The 17,819-nt window shown below is 44.4% G+C and overlaps 1 protein-coding gene and 1 long non-coding RNA gene across 3 annotated transcripts in view; one reads left to right on the forward strand and one right to left on the reverse strand.

Annotated features, from left to right (window-relative positions):
* The window catches only part of Apba1 (amyloid beta precursor protein binding family A member 1), a 181,268-nt gene that overhangs the window by 128,737 nt on the left and 34,712 nt on the right, over positions 1–17,819 (forward strand). For both annotated transcript variants that reach the window (XM_050160084.1, XM_050160090.1), the window contains exons 3-4: positions 13,942–14,037; positions 17,448–17,487. In XM_050160084.1, the coding sequence (XP_050016041.1) occupies positions 13,942–14,037; positions 17,448–17,487 (136 nt within the window). The remainder of the gene's footprint in view (positions 1–13,941; positions 14,038–17,447; positions 17,488–17,819) is intronic.
* LOC126512363 (uncharacterized) overlaps positions 3,419–17,819 on the reverse strand; it is a 54,448-nt gene continuing 40,047 nt past the window's right edge. Inside the window, exons 2-3 of the long non-coding RNA XR_007595021.1 lie at positions 11,660–11,799; positions 3,419–8,557 (exon numbers count right to left, since the gene is read on the reverse strand). This is a non-coding gene — a long non-coding RNA (uncharacterized lncRNA). The remainder of the gene's footprint in view (positions 8,558–11,659; positions 11,800–17,819) is intronic.

Raw genomic sequence — 17,819 nt, forward strand, 5'->3', positions numbered from 1 at the left:
CCCCCCTCCTCCCTCTCCTCTCCCTCTCCCCCCCACTCCTCTGCCCCTCCCTCTCCAGTCTGAGGGGCAGTCAGGGTTCCCTGCCCTGTGCAACTCTTATAAAGAAAACATTTAATTGGCGTGGCCCACTTACAGTTTCAGAGTTTCAGTCTATCATCTTCATGACAGAGAGCATGAGAGCATGCAGGTGGATGTCATGCTGGAGGAATAGCTGAGAGTCCTACATCTTGCAGACAACAGAAATTTGACTGACTGTCACACTGAGAGAAGCTTGAGCAAAAGGAACCTCAGAGCTTGACCCCACACTTTCTCCAACAAGGCCACACCTCCTAATAGTGCCATTCACTTTGGGGCCATTTTCTTTCAAACCACCACAGTTTATTATATATAATAAGCCTTTATTATGTAGACATATGTTGCCTTTAACCGTAGCTGGCATCTATGGAGATTTTATTATGAAGGAATGTTGGGTTTTTGACAAAAGCCTTTTCTTAGTCAGTTGAGATAACCATGTGTTTTCTATATTTGGGTCACTCTATATGCTGAATTAAGCTTATTGATTTATTTATGTTGAACCATTCCTGAATCTCTGAAATGAAGCCAACCTGATCATGACATACAATCTTTTGAAGTGTTCTTGAATTCAGTTTTTGTAAGTATCTGTTAGGGTTTTTTTTAATGTCTTTGTTCATCAGAGAAACTGATCTATAATCAGGTCTATAATTTTCTTTTTTGTTATCTTTATCTGCTTTGAGTATCAGGATAGCAATTGCTTTGTAAAAAGAATTTGGAAGCATCTTTCATTCTGTTTTAACAAAATTATTTGTTTTTTGAAGATCTGGTAGAATTATATGATGAATCTTTCTGGACCTGGGATTCTTTTAGTTGAAAGGGTTCTTATTGCTGCTTTAATTTCATTGTTTGTTATAGACCTGTTTAGATTGTGTATCTCTTCTTTGACTTTTGTAAACTTAGAAAGGAATTCACCTTTCTTTCATATTTTTCAACTTAGTTGAGTATATATTTTTAAGGTATTGATTTTCTGAATCTCATTTATATCTATTGGAATGGTTCCTTTTAGTCCCCAATTTTATTTATCTCGTGTGTGTGTGTGACATGTATGTATGTTTTGTGTAAGGTATAAGCCTACGTGTACATGTGTGTGTGTGTTGACTATGTGCATATGAAGGCCAGAGGATGAGATCTGGTGTCTTCCTTTATTTTATTTTAGTTTATTTTTTTAGACCAAGTTGCTTATTGAATCTGAAGCTCTGGTATAGCCTCCTGGCCTGGGATCCACCTTGACCAACACAGTGCTGAGGTTATAGGTACATGCAGCCATGCCCAACTTTTTAAATGAGTGATGGGCTGTAAAGGCAGGTTTTCTCACTTTCATAGCAAGTGTTTTTACCTACTAAGCCATTTTTCTGGCCCCTTCCAATTTCATTAATTTGGGTCTTCTCTCGGTTAATTTAGCTAAGGGCTTGTCAATAATATTATCTTTTCAAAGAACCAACTCTTTGTTTTATTGATTCATCATATTGGTTTTGATTTTTTTTGTTTTGCTTACATTTGTTTCATTAGTTACTGACCTGATCTTTACTATTTCTCCTTACCTACAACTTTGGGTTTGGCTTATTCTTATTTTTTCAGTGTCTTTAGGTACATTGTTAAGTTATTTGAAATAATTGTTGTTGTTAATGTAGGCACTTAGAGTAATAAACAACTTCTTAGGACTGCCTTTGTTGTACCTCAGGTTTTAGTATGTTGTATAATGATTTTCATTCAGATCTAAGAATTTTTGTTTTATTTCCATTGATGATCCATTGATCATTCAATAATTTATCGTTTAAACTCCACTTTGAGGGGTTCTTGGGGGTTTGATTTGGTTTGTAGTTTCACTTGCTGTTGATTTCTAACTTTGTACACTGTGATCAACTGAAGTATGAGGATTTATGTCAATTTCTTTTATTTGAGACTTTCTTTGTGTCTGAGTATGTGATCTATTTTATAAAAGTTCCTTGTCTACTAGAATGTTCATCTATAGCATTTGGGTGTAATGCTCAGTAAATATTTATTAGTTTGATCTTTGTGTCATTTAATCCTGTTGTTTCCCTGTTTACTTTTGTCTGGATGATCTCTCTAATGGTGAGTGTGGAGTATTAAGGTTGCCCTCAGTTACTGTGGAGTAACATTTGTTTTATGAAACAGGTCTGCCTCTGTCCCATGTGTATATGATTAGAGTTGTAACATCTTCTTTATGGGTTGTAGCCTTTTGATCTCTTCTGGCTAGATTTTGTTTAAAGTGCATTTTGTCAAATAGGAATATCAATCCTGCTTGTTTCCTGTGTCCATCTGCTTGAAAAACATTTTCTAGTCTGCCACTGTAAGGGGTATCTATCTTTGCTAGTGATGTATGTTTCTTGGAGACAGTGAAAGAAGGATCCTGTTTCTAATACAGGATCAGAGAATTAAGAACAGTAATAGTCAGTGTTATTATTGGAAGGCGTTTATTGATTCCTTTTTGTTAATTTTGAAGTTGTATGTATATTTCTTAGTTTTCTTTTACTTAATACCAAAAGATTCCTTCTATTCTGTTGGACCAGCGTGATAGTCATAAATTACTTTAGCCTGTTTTCTTTTTATCATAGAAACATTTTCTTTCTCCTTAAGGTTTCCTTTGGGAAAATGGCTGTTATTCTATGGGTCTGCCTTTATATGTGACTTGGCCTTTCTATCTTACAATTTTGAGAGTTTTTCTTTGTTATGTGTATTTAGTGTTTTAACTATGATATTAAATGGGGAATTTCTTTTCTGGTCCAGTCTATTTGGTGTTTGTATATCATGACAAGCATCTCTCTTCCTAAATTTGGTAAATTTTAGCTTATGATTTTATGGTCTATTTCTTCATCATGAAAAATTTCCCCTTCTTCCCCTAATTCATATATTTTGTTTTTTCATAATGTGCCAAAGATCTTGCATATTCAATTCATACTTTTTAAAAATTTGTCATTGATGCTCTGGGCAGTGGTGGCACATGCCTTTAAATCCCAGCACTCAGGAGGCAGAGGCAGGCAGATCTCTGAGTTCAAGGGTAGCCTGGTCTACAGAGCAAGTTCCAGGATAGCCAGGACTACTGTGTTTCAAGAAAACTTAAAAAAAATTGCTGTTGATATTGGCTAAATGATCCAGTTAATTGTCTTCAAGTCCTCTTAGCTTTCCCTCCACATGACCCATTCTATTAGTGAGTTTTTCCACTGAACTTATAAAAAATGTAATTCTTTTAATTTTTAATTATAATAAAATTACATTTCCCTTTTCCCTTTCCTCCCTCCAGTTGCTCCAATTCTTTTAATATACCCCTATGCTTCCTTTCTCAATTCAAATTTATAGCCTTTTTCATTAATTGCTCTTGCTCTTTCTCTCTCTCTCTCTCTCTCTCTCTCTCTCTCTCTCTCTCTCACACACACACACACACACACACACACACACACACACACGCGCGCGCGCACTCCTAAATACAAAAGCACAATTTGCTCAGTCTGTATAATGCTTCTTATATTTATGATTTCAGGGCTGATTGGTCTGCTCATTGTTGGGGAAGACTGTTTCTCTCGCTCATCCTTGCTTAGTTGTCAGTAGTTCTTTATGTAGGGTTGAAGCCTTTTGTAGCTTTCCCCCAGCTACAGTAGCATGTCTATGGTTGTCCTTGTTTATTCACGTTTAGGCAGTTGTGCTGAGCCACCTGGAGCCTGGCTTTTTATGCTCCTTCTGAGCCTTATCTAGTCCTTGCAGACTTTTGGTCCCTGCTCCTGATTAGCAAGGGCTGCCTGATTCCAAGGCATTGGTGTTGATGCCCAGGTGCTTGCTTCTGCTTTCAGCATGTCTGATGTCAGGACATCGAGCAAGAGTGGCTCTATTTTGTGAACCACTCCATTTTGTTTTCTTGTTTTCTGTTCTAAGTGTTCACTACAGAATTGAACCTGGGTCTTTTGGAAGAAAGTCAGTGATCTGATCTTAATCACTAAGCAGTCTCTTCAGTGGGGTAAGAGTCTTGGTAGTTGGCTTACCTCACAGGACTAATTGGGGTGGGGACTGACCAGCAGTGGGCACTGGGTCTTGTCCTCCTCCTTGACCTCGGAACACAACCTGGCAGTGGGGTCCTAGGTCTTTGCCCATTCCCTGACTTAAGAGGCTGACTAGCAGTTGAGTCCTGAGTCTTTCCTGTTGATTGCTTTTCTGCTGGCTAGGAGAGAATTAGGACTGTGATCCCTATTCACAAGTTACAAGTCCATTTTCAAATTAAACTGATATTTTGTAGTGTGTTCTGCACGTGTATTGTATGAGACCCCAGGATATTATATGATAGCCAGAGCTCTGTCTGCGTAGCGTTCCACTTGAGGCCAGTCCCTTATCAAGTCCACAGCCAGACCTCTCAGCCTGTTCTGCTCTTAAGGCTTTCATCTGAATCCTTATTTGATGTCTTAGACTACTGCCACCCAACACTGAAAGCAGCCTGCATGTCTGCCTCACACCGTGAGCCTCTGAGGGTCTGCAAGTGGGCATCAGGGGGCTGTTACCATTGTAAAGTGTTCCTGGGAAAAGCTCTGCTCCCAAGCTCCCATGCTGTGGGTAGGTTTCAGCTCTTCAAAGCCAACTGGCAGACAGCCTCGGTTTCCCGTTGATCTTGGCTGGGGCATTCTCAGTTCATTGCCCCATAGGTCCCATTTCGCCCTTAAAGTATGCAAGACAAGAAGGCTCCAGAATCTGGTGGCAAGATGGAAGCCACAGTCCTTGGTAACCCAATCAGTGAGTGGCATTGCACCACTGTCATTTTCTTGCATTGTTGAGGCTGATACCTGACCCACACGACCTTCCCAGGAGAGGATTCAACAGGGGTTTGACTTTCAGGAGGTAAACCTTTGGAGGCATCCGAAAAGTCCCGTATTTGGTGTCAGTCATTCTGTCAGCAAAGAAAGAGCAGCTGGCCTTAAAACTGAAGGGTGTCTTCTGCTTATGACCTCATCAGTCATTTCCGGTTCCTAGGTTGTTGTTCCACCTTGTGGCTGTGAGAAAGAGAACCTACAGGTTCCAATGTGACTGGGGGAGAATGACGCCAGAGTGTGTGAGAGTCAGTACAGAGGTGGATGGAGCAGTGGTTACACACGAGAATGCAGGATGAAGGGGCACTGTAGAAATTTGAAAATGGAGAGTTTGTGCAGAAGGATAAGCATATCCGTGGCATGCTTTTAGGCTGGGTTTCTTTTCAATCTTAAGGGGCTGTCGGTGTCCACAGGACATGCTGTAAAGACTTGTGAGTTCCAGCTAGGCATTCAGTCTGTGTGCTGGAGTCTCCCTTGACTGTGGGAACAGAAATACCTGTTCCACTAGGCTGCAGTCTTCATCCACTAGGCTCAGCCCCACTTGGGTCTCTAATTGACCCAGTGTATCATATGAATATTGTTTCTCTCTGGGTCAAGAAGCAGGGCTGGTTGGGAAGCATGGAATTCAGGGAAATTGCTGGGGTTGGAAGAGGCCTGCAGGGTGGGAGGCCTCCAGGGCAAGCCGGCCCTGAGGACGGCTGTTGCCCCCAGCACTGTGCTCTCGCCCTCCAGTATGGTGTGTGGGTCCTATTCCTTATGCTCCCGTCTCAGCACCATCTTGCTACTAGCGAAGTTTTCCATCGCAGATGTGATCCATAATTGATGTAGCCTGGAGAAGGTGGTGATGAATAATTAAGTAGGTCTCAGGTACAGAATGAACATTAAAGGGAAGAGAGAATGAAAACAAAACACAGGGGAAGAGGTTCAAGTTCCGTCGTGCCAAAAGATTGGTCCCTACATCACAGAAGGCTGGGGTTTTGATTTTGAGTCTTCAGTTGTCTGATAACTTAATTCATATGTGAGTTGATCATCTCTGGCTACTACCTGAAAAGGTGACAAGCTTTCCCTGGCAGCAGTGGCTTCCATAGCTTTGTTCTGACAGCTTCAAAATCAAAACCAAAGTGTCCTCTAGAGCGATCGAGGGAAAATGGCTTCACAAAAAGCCAGAGAGAGTTAACTGCCATCGAGTATGAGTCTGGGCACTTCATATTCAACACCCAAAGATTTTTCTCTTTAAAAGAAGCAACGAGAGAAAACCAAACATGTGGAGAAACATTCTAACTCAGCACTTTTAGGGACTCACTGAGCACCATCCTGCAAAAGACTTTCCTTCTTAATGCTGGCTAATGGCTGCAGGAATTATAGCCACTGACTGAGGCTATGGTGGGTGCACCCTGATTGCCAGGAAGACTCATCAGACTCAAAGAATGACTAGAAAGATGGGCAAGTCCAGAGGGTCAGTCTCTGTGTGATCCTCCCTCCCGCTGGCCACAGAGTTTGAGCACACGTAGGAAACACCAGTTCGGATGGCTTCAGATCCTGTGTGTTTTGTTCTACCATTTAACCCTGTCCACAGTCACTGACTAAACATGAGCCTCAGAGGGAGCCCTGCTAGCAGGTCTGACAGAGGGCGTGGTGAGTAGGAAGCTGATGCTCCTGTGAGGGTAAGGGACTTAGTGCACCCAGGTCCCTCCCTGCCACCCTGGCTCCATGAATCAGTATAGCATAGGAACTCGGGAGGCCTCCCATTTCTGCAATCCATACCACAGCCTCCCTGTGTTTTCTCCAGCTCAGCTCTGCCCAGCTATGCCGGGTCATTCCTTACTATTGTTGGCAGATGTGGTTGTTTTTGAGATTGATCTGGAATCATATATTGTTTGGTCTAAACCATGCTGACCATGAGGTAGCTCTTCTCTGGTTGGTCAGAGCCTGTCTTGCTCGCGGCACACAGGAAGGTTGTTAGAGCACAGTGATGTTGTGTAGTTGGTGTTGGTGAGGAGGGCATATTTCAGCAGCCCCTGCTACCAGCCAACAACTGATCAGAGCTCCCTGAGCTCTCCCCACACACCCAGGTGCCTTCCAATGAAGGCCCGAGAGAACATCTTCAGCCACCTCCCTCCTTCCCCTTTCTCTTCCAAAGCTGGATGCCTCTTCACAGGTTTTATAAACAGAGTTTGGGGTGTGTGAAAGTCTGTGGCGGCACCTCTGTGCTGAGTTTATTTCCCCCAGAAATAGTAGGTGCCACTGAGAAGGATGGGCCAGATTCCTCTCAGAAATATCAGCTGATGATGCTCCGCCAATGACTCGAGACAGCCCTGGCCGCCCAGCCCTGAAGGGTTAAAGTGGAGGGGCAGACACTCTGGAGGTGGTCACAGCTCTTGTTACCAGTTGCATTATTGACAAGGGCACCTAACACCACCAAGACTGTCCACCAAGCGGCACTGAGAGCAGGAGTTCACCTCAGCTCACAAGTGGATGCCCAAGGGCTCGCCCCGTTGCCCAAATAGCACCTGGAAGGATGGAGAACTTTTGGATGTACCAATTTGAAAGTCACGAAGAAGAGGTACGTGCCCCTTCTTGTTGGGCAGGTTGTGCGGCCAGGCTTCAGTCCTCTGCTCCTGGCCCAGGTAGACTGTGGTGCTCTGCCTTTCTCTTGATAAGCAGGGAATGGGCGGGGAGAGGGGATTACCCAGGGTAGAGGGAAATGAGCTTGGGAGTAATGGTGGCTTAGAGATCAGGGGCTATTTTGCACTGAGCCAGGACCTGGGAAAGGTGGGCTCGTTGCCGTGTCTCGCCGTGAGTGCTGCTTTTGATTCTCTGTGTTCTGATGGATGAGTTCATCTGGACACTGCATCCCCACCATTCCAGGCTGTGGCATCTCTCACTGCTGAGAGCTGACACATAACCATGGCTATGAGTGCCTTGTGCACGAATAACTGCCTGGCTGGAAAATGAGAATGTGCCCCTGCGTGGTGCCGGGCACCCCGTAAGCTCTTTGAAAGTGGTAGCTGTTGCTATTTCTAGCAGGTGTTGTACTATTAGAAATTGTGAGTGTAGCTGTATTTCCTCCTTTGTCTGTTTTGGTTTGAGATGGGTGTTTTTACACAGTTCAGGCCAGCCTTGAACTCGCCATGTAGTCCAGAGCATTCTCAAACCCTTTGTCTCAGCTTCTCAAGTGCCAGGATGTGCCACACCTGGCTTGGTTATATTCAGCTCAGTTGCTATTTTTAATACAAGTTAAAAGTGCCTGGTCTTTGCTCCTAAAGCATAGGCAAGTGACCAGGAAGGCATGAGGGGCCCATCAAGGAATGAATGCACTAAAAAGGGAAGTGAGCACAAGGCTTTCTCGTTTGTCTGGTGTAATGTATCTCAGATACAACAAGTGAGGCTTGATTAACGAGTTAATCAAGGGAGCTAGACACCCTTTCAGTACATACAGCATTACCGGGTGATAGGCTGGTTCACCCTTACACTGATGGTTGCTTCATAATTAACTGGTTAATCTTTAGCCTTGAGAACACGGCCTCAGAAGCTTAGAGCTCTTGTGATAGTGACAGGGGGGGGTATTTTTGTGTTGCTCCTCTGGGCTAAGTGCTACCAAGCACAGTTCTCTGGGGTCCTGGCAGCTTCCACACAGGTTTATGAGCTTAGGGATGGGAGCCGAAGGATGCGCTCTGTGGGAAGAGAACAGAAATGGTTAGAGTGGTTAACTAGCAGTGCTTTCCAAGTTTTCCATTAGTTCTAATTGAATCCATTATGAATATATATATATATATATATACATATATATAAACACTTCATTAAGCCAAGCTATTATCATCTTAATGACATAATTATGCTCATTCAATGCCTATCCTGGCTTCGCTACTTCACCACATTAAGGAAATACAAATGTGCATTGATAACATTGTTTGAATTATACTATAGAGTGGATAATTATGTACTTCTTAATCAGTTTCAAATTTCAAAAGCGTGAACGTACATCAGGGAAACAGAACTCATCATATATTTGGGATTTTTCAAAATAACTCTAAAGTGGAATAAGATTAATATAAAGCAACTCAGACAAGAAGGAAAACAGCGTGTCCTGATTTGGGGAAAGGAACAAAGGCAGGTAAGCCAGTAGGCTAGGCACAAGCACGAGCGCCATCTGTGAACAGCAGGGGTCAGAAGCCCCACCCGGTGTCAAAACAAAGCTGACTGAAGAACCGGGGCATGTGCCACAGCCCGGTGTAGCTACACCTTTGAAATCCCATATAGAAAAGGCGTAGAAGCAGGAAGCTGTTCAGGCTGGAAAGGGTTACATGTCAAGGGCTCGATTGCAGCGTCTGTACAGCCACCTCTGTGAGCACCAGGGCCCACTGTGGTGCCCACTCTGCCATGCTAATCTCGCAGGAATGCATGATATGCAAGCAAGGGTGACAAGGCCTCATCCAGAAGGAGTGGAGGTCCCTGGTGCCAGTGACCGTGTGCGCGCTCAGAACTTACCCTGTTACATAAAACTATTACGTAGAGCTCACTTTTGTTTGCCCTTCCAAATGATACAAGATAGGTATTGTGTGTGCTTTCTATCCATTACATGTATTGAAACCCTGTTGTATATTTTATGAGGGCCTTTGTCTTAGGTACTTGGAGAAGAAACATGTCAATTAATTATAAATCCTGCCTTTGCTGCACTTCCTGAAATACTATGACAGGGTACTATAGTTTTATAATATACAGGGAGAAAGTCAAGCAGATAAAATGCATGCACGACTCCTAGGAGGGAGTCCTCTCGCCTAAGAGGACTGGGAAGATTGCACAAGGAGGTGGTAGTTAGCATGGGCTTTTGGAGGCCCCTGCACATGGAGAATCCGGGCGAGGGGCAGAGATAAAGCCATTGAGCAGAAACATGCAGTCACAGTCTGGAAACGGGACAAAGTGGCAGTGCCGAGGGGTGCAAACGAGTTAAAGCCCAACTGCAGGGTGCCTTAAACACCGAGATAGTCGGGACTAGTCTCCAAGCAAAGCAGGTAGAAAGGCTTGAATTAGAACCGCTTTGAACAGAGCTTTGTGTGGAAAGAGAAAATAGGTCCCTGGGGAAGAAGGCTTGTGAACTCTTAGTACTATCTCATTTAGTCAGGGGGTGTTGGGAAGCGACAGAAAGGAAACCCCAGATGTCTCTGTGAGTTGTTCCTTTACAGGTGAAATTACTAAATAGCTCAAGCCCAGGTGGGTTCAGCCAAACTGTTTAAGTTTTCAATATTGACCTTCTCCCTGCCCTTCGCTGAAGTAAATTTGTCACTGAGTTTCTTTGTAAAGAGGTACCAATATTCACAGGGACTCAAGGCTCACTAGAGCTAGCTGACATCTTTCATAGGCGTCCTTACTCAGTGGTATACTGGGGTCATCTGCACTGTGCTGGGGTTAACAGGAGAGGTGGGCGTGTACTACAATAGTATCACTGCCAACTTTCAGGTTGAAAGAAGAAGAGCTTTCATGCATGGAAGGCAGTGGAGGTGCCAGAAGCAGTTCACAGCAGCTAGAGAGACCCGCCCCCTACCTATAGCCACTAATGAGCCGCTAAAGTGTTGGAGCTTACGAATTAATGTAGTCTTTGTCGTGTGGTTTTATAAGCCTTCTGCTTGCTTTTTCACTTTATCCATGAATGAAATTTTAATGAGGAAACAAAATTAGATGAAGAAAGCATCCCATGGCTGTGCTGGCCCTCTGAGAAAGTGAAAAAACAATGTGAGATTGGAATTGTAAGACTGCTTATATTGGATGAGTGTTGTATAGGTTCCCGGATAACTAGCTGCCCATCAGTGCGCATTCACATGAGCCAGGCTGCCTGTCACCCTCAGGAGGTGGGGCAGAAGTGCCTTCCCCTTTCTCAGGAAGGGTCATGGAGGACAGGCCCCCTGTCCAGTCTTAGAGCTATAAGCAGGGAAGACTGGATTCAGTCACTAGTCTGTTAGACACTAGGGCTTGAGAATGTAACCACTTTATCATCCTGTAAAATGATCCTTTTGTCTATATTTTTGCATTTATTTAAATTCTGTTTTATCAAATATTGCTATAGTTATTCCTGCCTGGTCATGTTCCCACATGTGTGATGTATTATTTTCTAAGACTGCACTTCAGTCTCGTGATTCTTGGCTGGAGAAGTGGGTTTATGTAGTAAGTATGTAGTCTTTTAACTCATTCATGCTGTCTGTTTTGGTTGGTGCATGTAATCCATTTACACTCAAGGTTGTTCCTGAGAAGCATGAACTCCCTGTTGTTTTATTAATGGCACACTACTCGCTTTGTTGATCTTGTTCCTCTCCTGCCTAGCTATTGACTGTTCAGCTTTTTATTAGACCAATCAGGTGCCTTAGGCAGGCAAGGTGAAACAGATGCAACACATCTTTACATTGTTAGCAAAAAAGCAGCAGATACAAATGTAACACACCTTCATATAAAATAATGTTCCCCAGCATAAGCAAATGTAACATATCTTTGCCCAGTTAAAGTAATACTCCAAAACAGGGAGGTTGAACATAACAAAAGATTTTGAAGCAGACATTTTAATATCTTTGTTTCATCCTTGTAAGGGCTAGGTCTGTTTGAAGGTGTTGTGCATGCTTGCCTTGGTCTGCAAATGGCAATTTGTAAATTTGTGATGTGTTAAAAGAACTTCACTAGAGCCCAAGTTAGAAGTCCTCGCAGGAACAAATAGATTTCTAGAGCTCAAGATGAGCAATGCATGTTCTACACAGAGGAGCAGAGGGACAGTCCATCAGAGGGGGACTCACCTCTGACCACTGAAAGAAATCATCCCAAGGAAGCAGTGGGCAGTGTCATTTCATATCTTCTTTCAGCGCAGGTTGGAAGCAGTATAACCAGGGTACCACACCGAAGTCGTCTGTCCATGCCTCCCTTTGCTACGCCCCACCTGTGTGATAATGAAGACAGCATCCCTGCTGCTGAAGAGCTCTTAGGCATTCACACTCAAACAAGGTTCAACACAAACTACAGCACATTCCATAGGGGAGACATGAGCTATGGTTCGCATTTATGGAATCCTAGTGAGGGGTGTGCTTCTGAGCTAAGCACTGAACATGGGGGAGAAGGAAGGGAAGCTGTGGATGGAGGAAACTCACCCCAGCTTGTGCGTGGCTGAAGGCTACAGCATCAAGTGTCTAGGGAGAGGGAGGCCCCCCGATAAGGTCAGTGTGGGGGCTGTAAAAGCTCTTATCAGGGAAGTGACCAGCAGACCTGTGTTCCCTTCTTCCCCAGCATTCCCTGATAGGCACCCAGCACTAACCACAGCTACCTTACTGTGTGTGGGTCTGGGTTCCATCTTCCACATCCCTGCCTACTGCCCAGATCGCCTGTCTTCCCATGTCACTAAAGAACAGTCCAGTTCCACAGGGTGGTAAGAAATGTGTTTGTAGAATACTGGAGTGGAAATAAATGGGAAATATTGGGCTGTCTGTCAGGTAGCTTCTTATAACAATGTATGCCCATGACCCTGAAGCAAACAGTTCAAGAAAATCCAACTGCAGCAGCTTCCCTAAGGCTCAAAGGGAACCATAAAATCTTTTGGGGGAAAAAAATCAAGGCACAAATATGAAAAGAAGCCTTCTCCGTGTGAAAAACTGGGGAGATTTATGGCATTAAATTCTCATCCTTTCCTACATTAATTTTGAGTCGGCCAAACAGTGCTAAATCAGTAAGCAACCAGCAGCTCTCTTGGGTGATGACTGGAAAATGCCGTGTGTTTCTTCTGAAAGCCATGCAATGCTGCTTTGTTGTGGCCAGGGGGCTCTGGGGTCTAGGGTGCTTTATATCTGCTCTCATATTATGCTTGCCCTCCTGCCTTGACTGTGGAGATAGATGTCTTCATGTTACCATGTGAGGGGCTCGAGGGCCCTCAGTTCCCTGCTTGGAATTAAGTAATAATATCACCAGAGATGGGGGTCGCATAGGGTCTTAGCTAAATAGTGCACTTTACTGGGTTATTTTTCGGTGTCCCCTGTAGTTCTTGTAGTCCAGACTTTTTGGACATAGTTTTCAGTAATGCCCACTGAGGTTCTTTTGTCTGTTAACATTCTCTGTTCCCCCAGCACCTCGTCACTGTGAAACTTGTCCCTTCCTGTGCAAAGATACGGTTCTGATGCCTTGTGCCCTAACTTCCCGCAAGGTGTGCAGCGGGGTTACTTTCCTTTGCTCAGGATTTGCCGCCCTGGTTTTTATACCCACAGCTGGAAGAATATGTCCTGTCTGGTTTCTCTTGTGTTACATGTGGGCTCTCAGGTCTATCACCCACAGCTGGGAAGCACCACATCCTTGCACCCCCATGCCATCACTACAGAATTGGTCACCATCTCTGAGGCCCAACCTGAATGTACCCCTCATCTCCCAAGATTCCAGGAGCACATGGAGCTTTCTGGTATCATATGGGAGTGTTTCATGCCTGTATCTGTCCCGTGACTCGCTTATTTGGTCATTCATTTAGCATGTACTTAGGGGATACTTGCGTTGTGCACGGGAACTGAGGTTTCATGTCCACTGCTAGCGCCTACCTGTGCCCACCGACGGAGGCACCGCCACACTAACACATGGACCATGCTCCCCAAACATGTTTTTCTAAGTCTTATTTTCAAGCCTGTCATTTGACAAAGGATTTCTAAACTATGGTGACATGGTCCAAAACAGTGTGATTTGAGTGTTGAAATGTCTCTGAATTTACAGTGGCCTATGAATTAAGAAGGACCACCTTAGTCATCTGAACTGCCGTGGACAATGTAATGGGCAGTTTTAGGTCCCAGTGTTCCATTCAGACTGTCTTGGACAGGTGACTTAAACATTATTTGTAACTTTCACTAAGAAAAAGATTAACATTGTCTAATACACCTTTAAGCTTGATGCCTACCGAAAGTCCATATTTTCTTTAAAATGTTAGCCTAATGGGAGAAAAAGTCCCAAAAGAGATGGAGTTGGAAGCTCACATGGCCAGGTCCACTGAGTGCAGTTGGCAGTTCTCGCCAAGGAAGCGCCTCTCACTGCTGTCTGTCCCTCTTGTGTGTTCCAGTCCCCTTCTCCTGGCAGTTCCTCACCTCTGGGTGCTGAGTCATCAAGCATAGCCCTTCATCCCAGTGACCCCACGGAAGCCTCCACAAATAAAGAGGTAGGGCACCATCTTTATTCCAGATGCCTATTTTGCTTCACCCCGATAATGCTCTATTGTTTTCATCTCCGCCTACCCTGGAGAGAGATATATTTCTTCTCCTCTGCTGTGTGAAGATTGTCCATGGGAACCATGATTGAACTGTCAAGTTTGGTGGTCACTGGCCATGGGTGTCTGGTAGTTATTGAATACGAGAATTCCACTTGCATTCCGGGTGTTCAGTGCCGTCTGCAGCTGGTTACAGAACTTTTGTATCACAGGACACTGAACCTCAGAACTGTCTACCAGCATCTTTTCCAAAAGAACGTTCTGTGATGACGGAATGAGGCCCTTCTGTATTGTCACGGGTACTCACTTAGCCTCAGATGTCCACAGAGCCCTCGAAACATGCTCAGTAGGACTGGGGAACTAAACTTCTCATCTTAACTGTAGACTAGAAGCTACTCAACAAGGAGGAGGTAAGGTGTCCCTTGGGGACAAGTTCTGTGTTTACCTCACTCATGGTTAGAGACATACTGAACTCTGACAAAGCTCTTAAGATACAAGATGTAGCTAAAATTTCTGGGGCTTGAAAAAGGGCAGGTGTTTTCCCCTGCGTAGAGCCACTGGCTCCTTTAGCACCCAGTGTCCTCTTAGCCCAAGGTGATGGGCACTGCCTACTGGGGATCCACACCAGGTAACCCTGTCCCTGCACAGTGATTGTGTGGGCACAAGTGGGTTCAGCTGCAGCTGCTCCTTCCTGGGCACTGGATGTGGTAAAGAGGTATGTCTCTGGCGCCCAGCTGTGCTGACAATCTTTAGTTAAATTCAGCCTGAGTAACAAGTTGTTTCTAAAATGTATCCTATATATGACTGGGAGGTATAAATTTTATTAAATGAAGTTTTTCTAGAAATACATTTTCTCCTCATCTGGTCTATTCACAGATTCTGTCACTAGGTGACAAGATCATAGTTTCTGCCGTTACTTGATACTGTCTTTATTTGTAGCACGTGGCTGGGTAAGACTGGAAGAATGACAGCTACAGTGGCAGCGACAATAACAAACATTATCATTTGTTAAGCGTTTGCCGTATTCCAGCACAGGGCAGGCAGATTGAGTCTCATTGGAGCCCTTCAGTGGTTCTGGGGGGTGGATATCTGTCCTCATGTGTTAGTTCCGAAAGCCAGAGCCGGGTCCATCTGACTACCCAGCTCACAAGCGGTCAGCTGTGCTTTGAATCTGAAGTCCTGTCAGCCCATGCTCTGAAGTGCCAGGATCTACTGCACCTGGTGTGGAAAGTGTGTAAGGTCACATGCCCGGTTATCATGCCTATGGACTCTACACGTAGTTCATGTGACCCCTGAAAAATCTTGACTTCTCAGCTTTAATTTCTTCTGTTTTTGTTTTATTTGAGAAATGGAATGTAGCCCGGGCTGCCCTTGACTTGATTCCACACTCCTCTTGCCTCTTTTCCCGTCCAAATGACAGGGGTTTCCCTCCACATTCAGCCTAGCCCTTAATGTCTTAAACAAAACTTTCTTGATTCTTGCTAAGGGTCAGCTGATGGTCATCTCAGTCCACGTGTGAGAAGGCATGCCCACAGCAGGTTTCTGATTAAGCTTTCGATTACGCAGCAGGTGTTAATAGGGACAGTAGATGTGTTAGTCTCCCAGTCCCTACACGGCCTGGCACATGGCTCTGCATATCTTTAGAAATACTGACGAAAATCCTCATCGTATGCTATTTTCTAAGTACTACCCCAGAATGAAATAAATCTAATAATGGTGAGCGAACAAATGGAGAGCGAGTGGATGTGCCAATTGCCTACTATCGCTGCTCTAAAGTAATTCTCCTGTAGCTCCTGCTAAAACAGGTTTTAGCATTCAGAGAAGTGTCCTAGTAGCTCAGGAAAACCGAATCGGCTTTTTAAAGTTGTCTGGAGACTAAGACATTTTGATGGCGCTAATGACTTCTCGTTGCTTCCGAAACACTGAGATAAGAGCGGGGAGACGGTGGAAAATGGTCTTTGGCCCCTGTGAAGAAGCTTGCGGCATTCTCCTGATGAGAGCACGGCCCTGCTAGCCATGCCTTTCCACACGTGCATTAGCAGCCAGGAGCTTCAGTTCTTGGTACTCAAGAGACCCGATTTCATCCCAGTGAGCACATTTGCAGGGGCCCTACTGAAAGTTGCCCTGTGTAGTCTACCAATGCAATTAGTGTGGAATTCCTGTGACTGTCCTGAATGATAAGGCGCACCAATTTTCAACCTCTATTAGCATGCCAATGTTAGACTCCTCTGCAGGTTAACGGAGTGACACCCTAGTCCTCGCCCACAGCCCGCTGCTCATCTAGCCCATCAGGTTCCCCCAAGCCTGTCGTCATCTCAGGGGTCAGTGTACTGAACGGGTGTCCTTCTCCAAAGAGCATGTTTAAATGATCACATGTGCCCTCGTAAATCTTGACCATGTAAACCCTACCTGCTGCCCGTTATAGGTGCTCACTTCTGAACCCGAGCAGTCCTTTGCACACATTTCAGCTCCACGTTCTGAACGCATTTGAAGCAGAAACAGATCCTCTGCCCTCCTCTCATGGAGAGCCGTTTCCAGTGTATGTGCTTATGAAAGGAGCCTGTGGCATATAAACTCCCAGCCGGCCAGACTCTGGAAGGTGTTTAGCTCACCCCTCCCAACAGTGCCGTTAAGGCTGACCTCTACTATGAGCTGACACATGCAGAAGGCTAGTGTTTGGAACTTAATCTTTCATTCTTATTTTAAAGAAATGCAAATTCATGATTTACAGAATGGAGTTTTTCAGCTTAAATGAATCAGTAAGAGATTAAAAGGTACAAGAGTTGATTTTTTTTTAACAGATTCCTTTGTGTCAGCCATCTAAAGGAAACTGTCCAGGGAACCCTGACTCTCAGAGTACACAGCCATGCTATTGGTGCATTTAGTATAGTGCATAGAGTATTATAGTCTTTATTGCTGGTTATACATTTTTTTTTTTTTATTTTCGAGACAGGGTTTCTCTGTAGCTTTTGGTTCCTGTCCTAGAACTAGCTCTTGTAGACCAGGCTAGCCTCGAACTCACAGAGATCCGCCTGCCTCTGCCTCCCGAGTGCTGGGATTAAAGGCGTGCGCCACCACTGCCCGGCTGATTATACATTTTTTAAAGCCAACAAACACCCCTCTGAAATGTAGGGGGATTTTTGACCACTTAAGACTTCAGTGGGCAGTTCTGGGTATTAATAGTATTGTGTGGATAAATGCATATATTCATCCACACTAAACTCTTTCTAATGAAAAATGGTCAGTAACTGGTTAGCAAATGCCACTGGTGATGTATTCTTTTTTATGTTGCATGGACGCTTGTGCTAATGTATATTTCATCATGCTCTGCCCTTTTTGAAACCTCTTTGTCTTAATTACAGTCAAGAAAAAGCTTGGCTTCATTCCCAACCTACGTTGAAGGTAAGAACCGAAGAGAAAATATTGAGTACTGGGGTCGTTCATGAATCTTTTAGCATTTGGAGGCACTGGATGTAAAACAAAATAGGGGGAAAGACCACAAACCTTCTAATTATGAATATCTTAAAGTAAAAGTATAGCAACTGTGAATCCTTTGTTCTTGTCACTGACCGGGGAGCAAAGGCTAAGGCCAGCAGTGGAAAAGCTACACACCGCTGTGTCATAAAGGTCCTGACTAACTTGATACAACAACCTTAGTTGTTGAAAAGTGAATAAGTTTGTACCCTGGCCAGCAGTTTCTCATGGGGAACAACTCAAGGCAAGCCAGACCATTA

This window comes from Alexandromys fortis, unplaced genomic scaffold (assembly GCF_014885135.2).
Source record: "Alexandromys fortis isolate MF-2015 unplaced genomic scaffold, M_Fortis_MF-2015_v1.1 scaffold_10, whole genome shotgun sequence".
Taxonomy (NCBI): domain Eukaryota; kingdom Metazoa; phylum Chordata; class Mammalia; order Rodentia; family Cricetidae; genus Alexandromys; species Alexandromys fortis.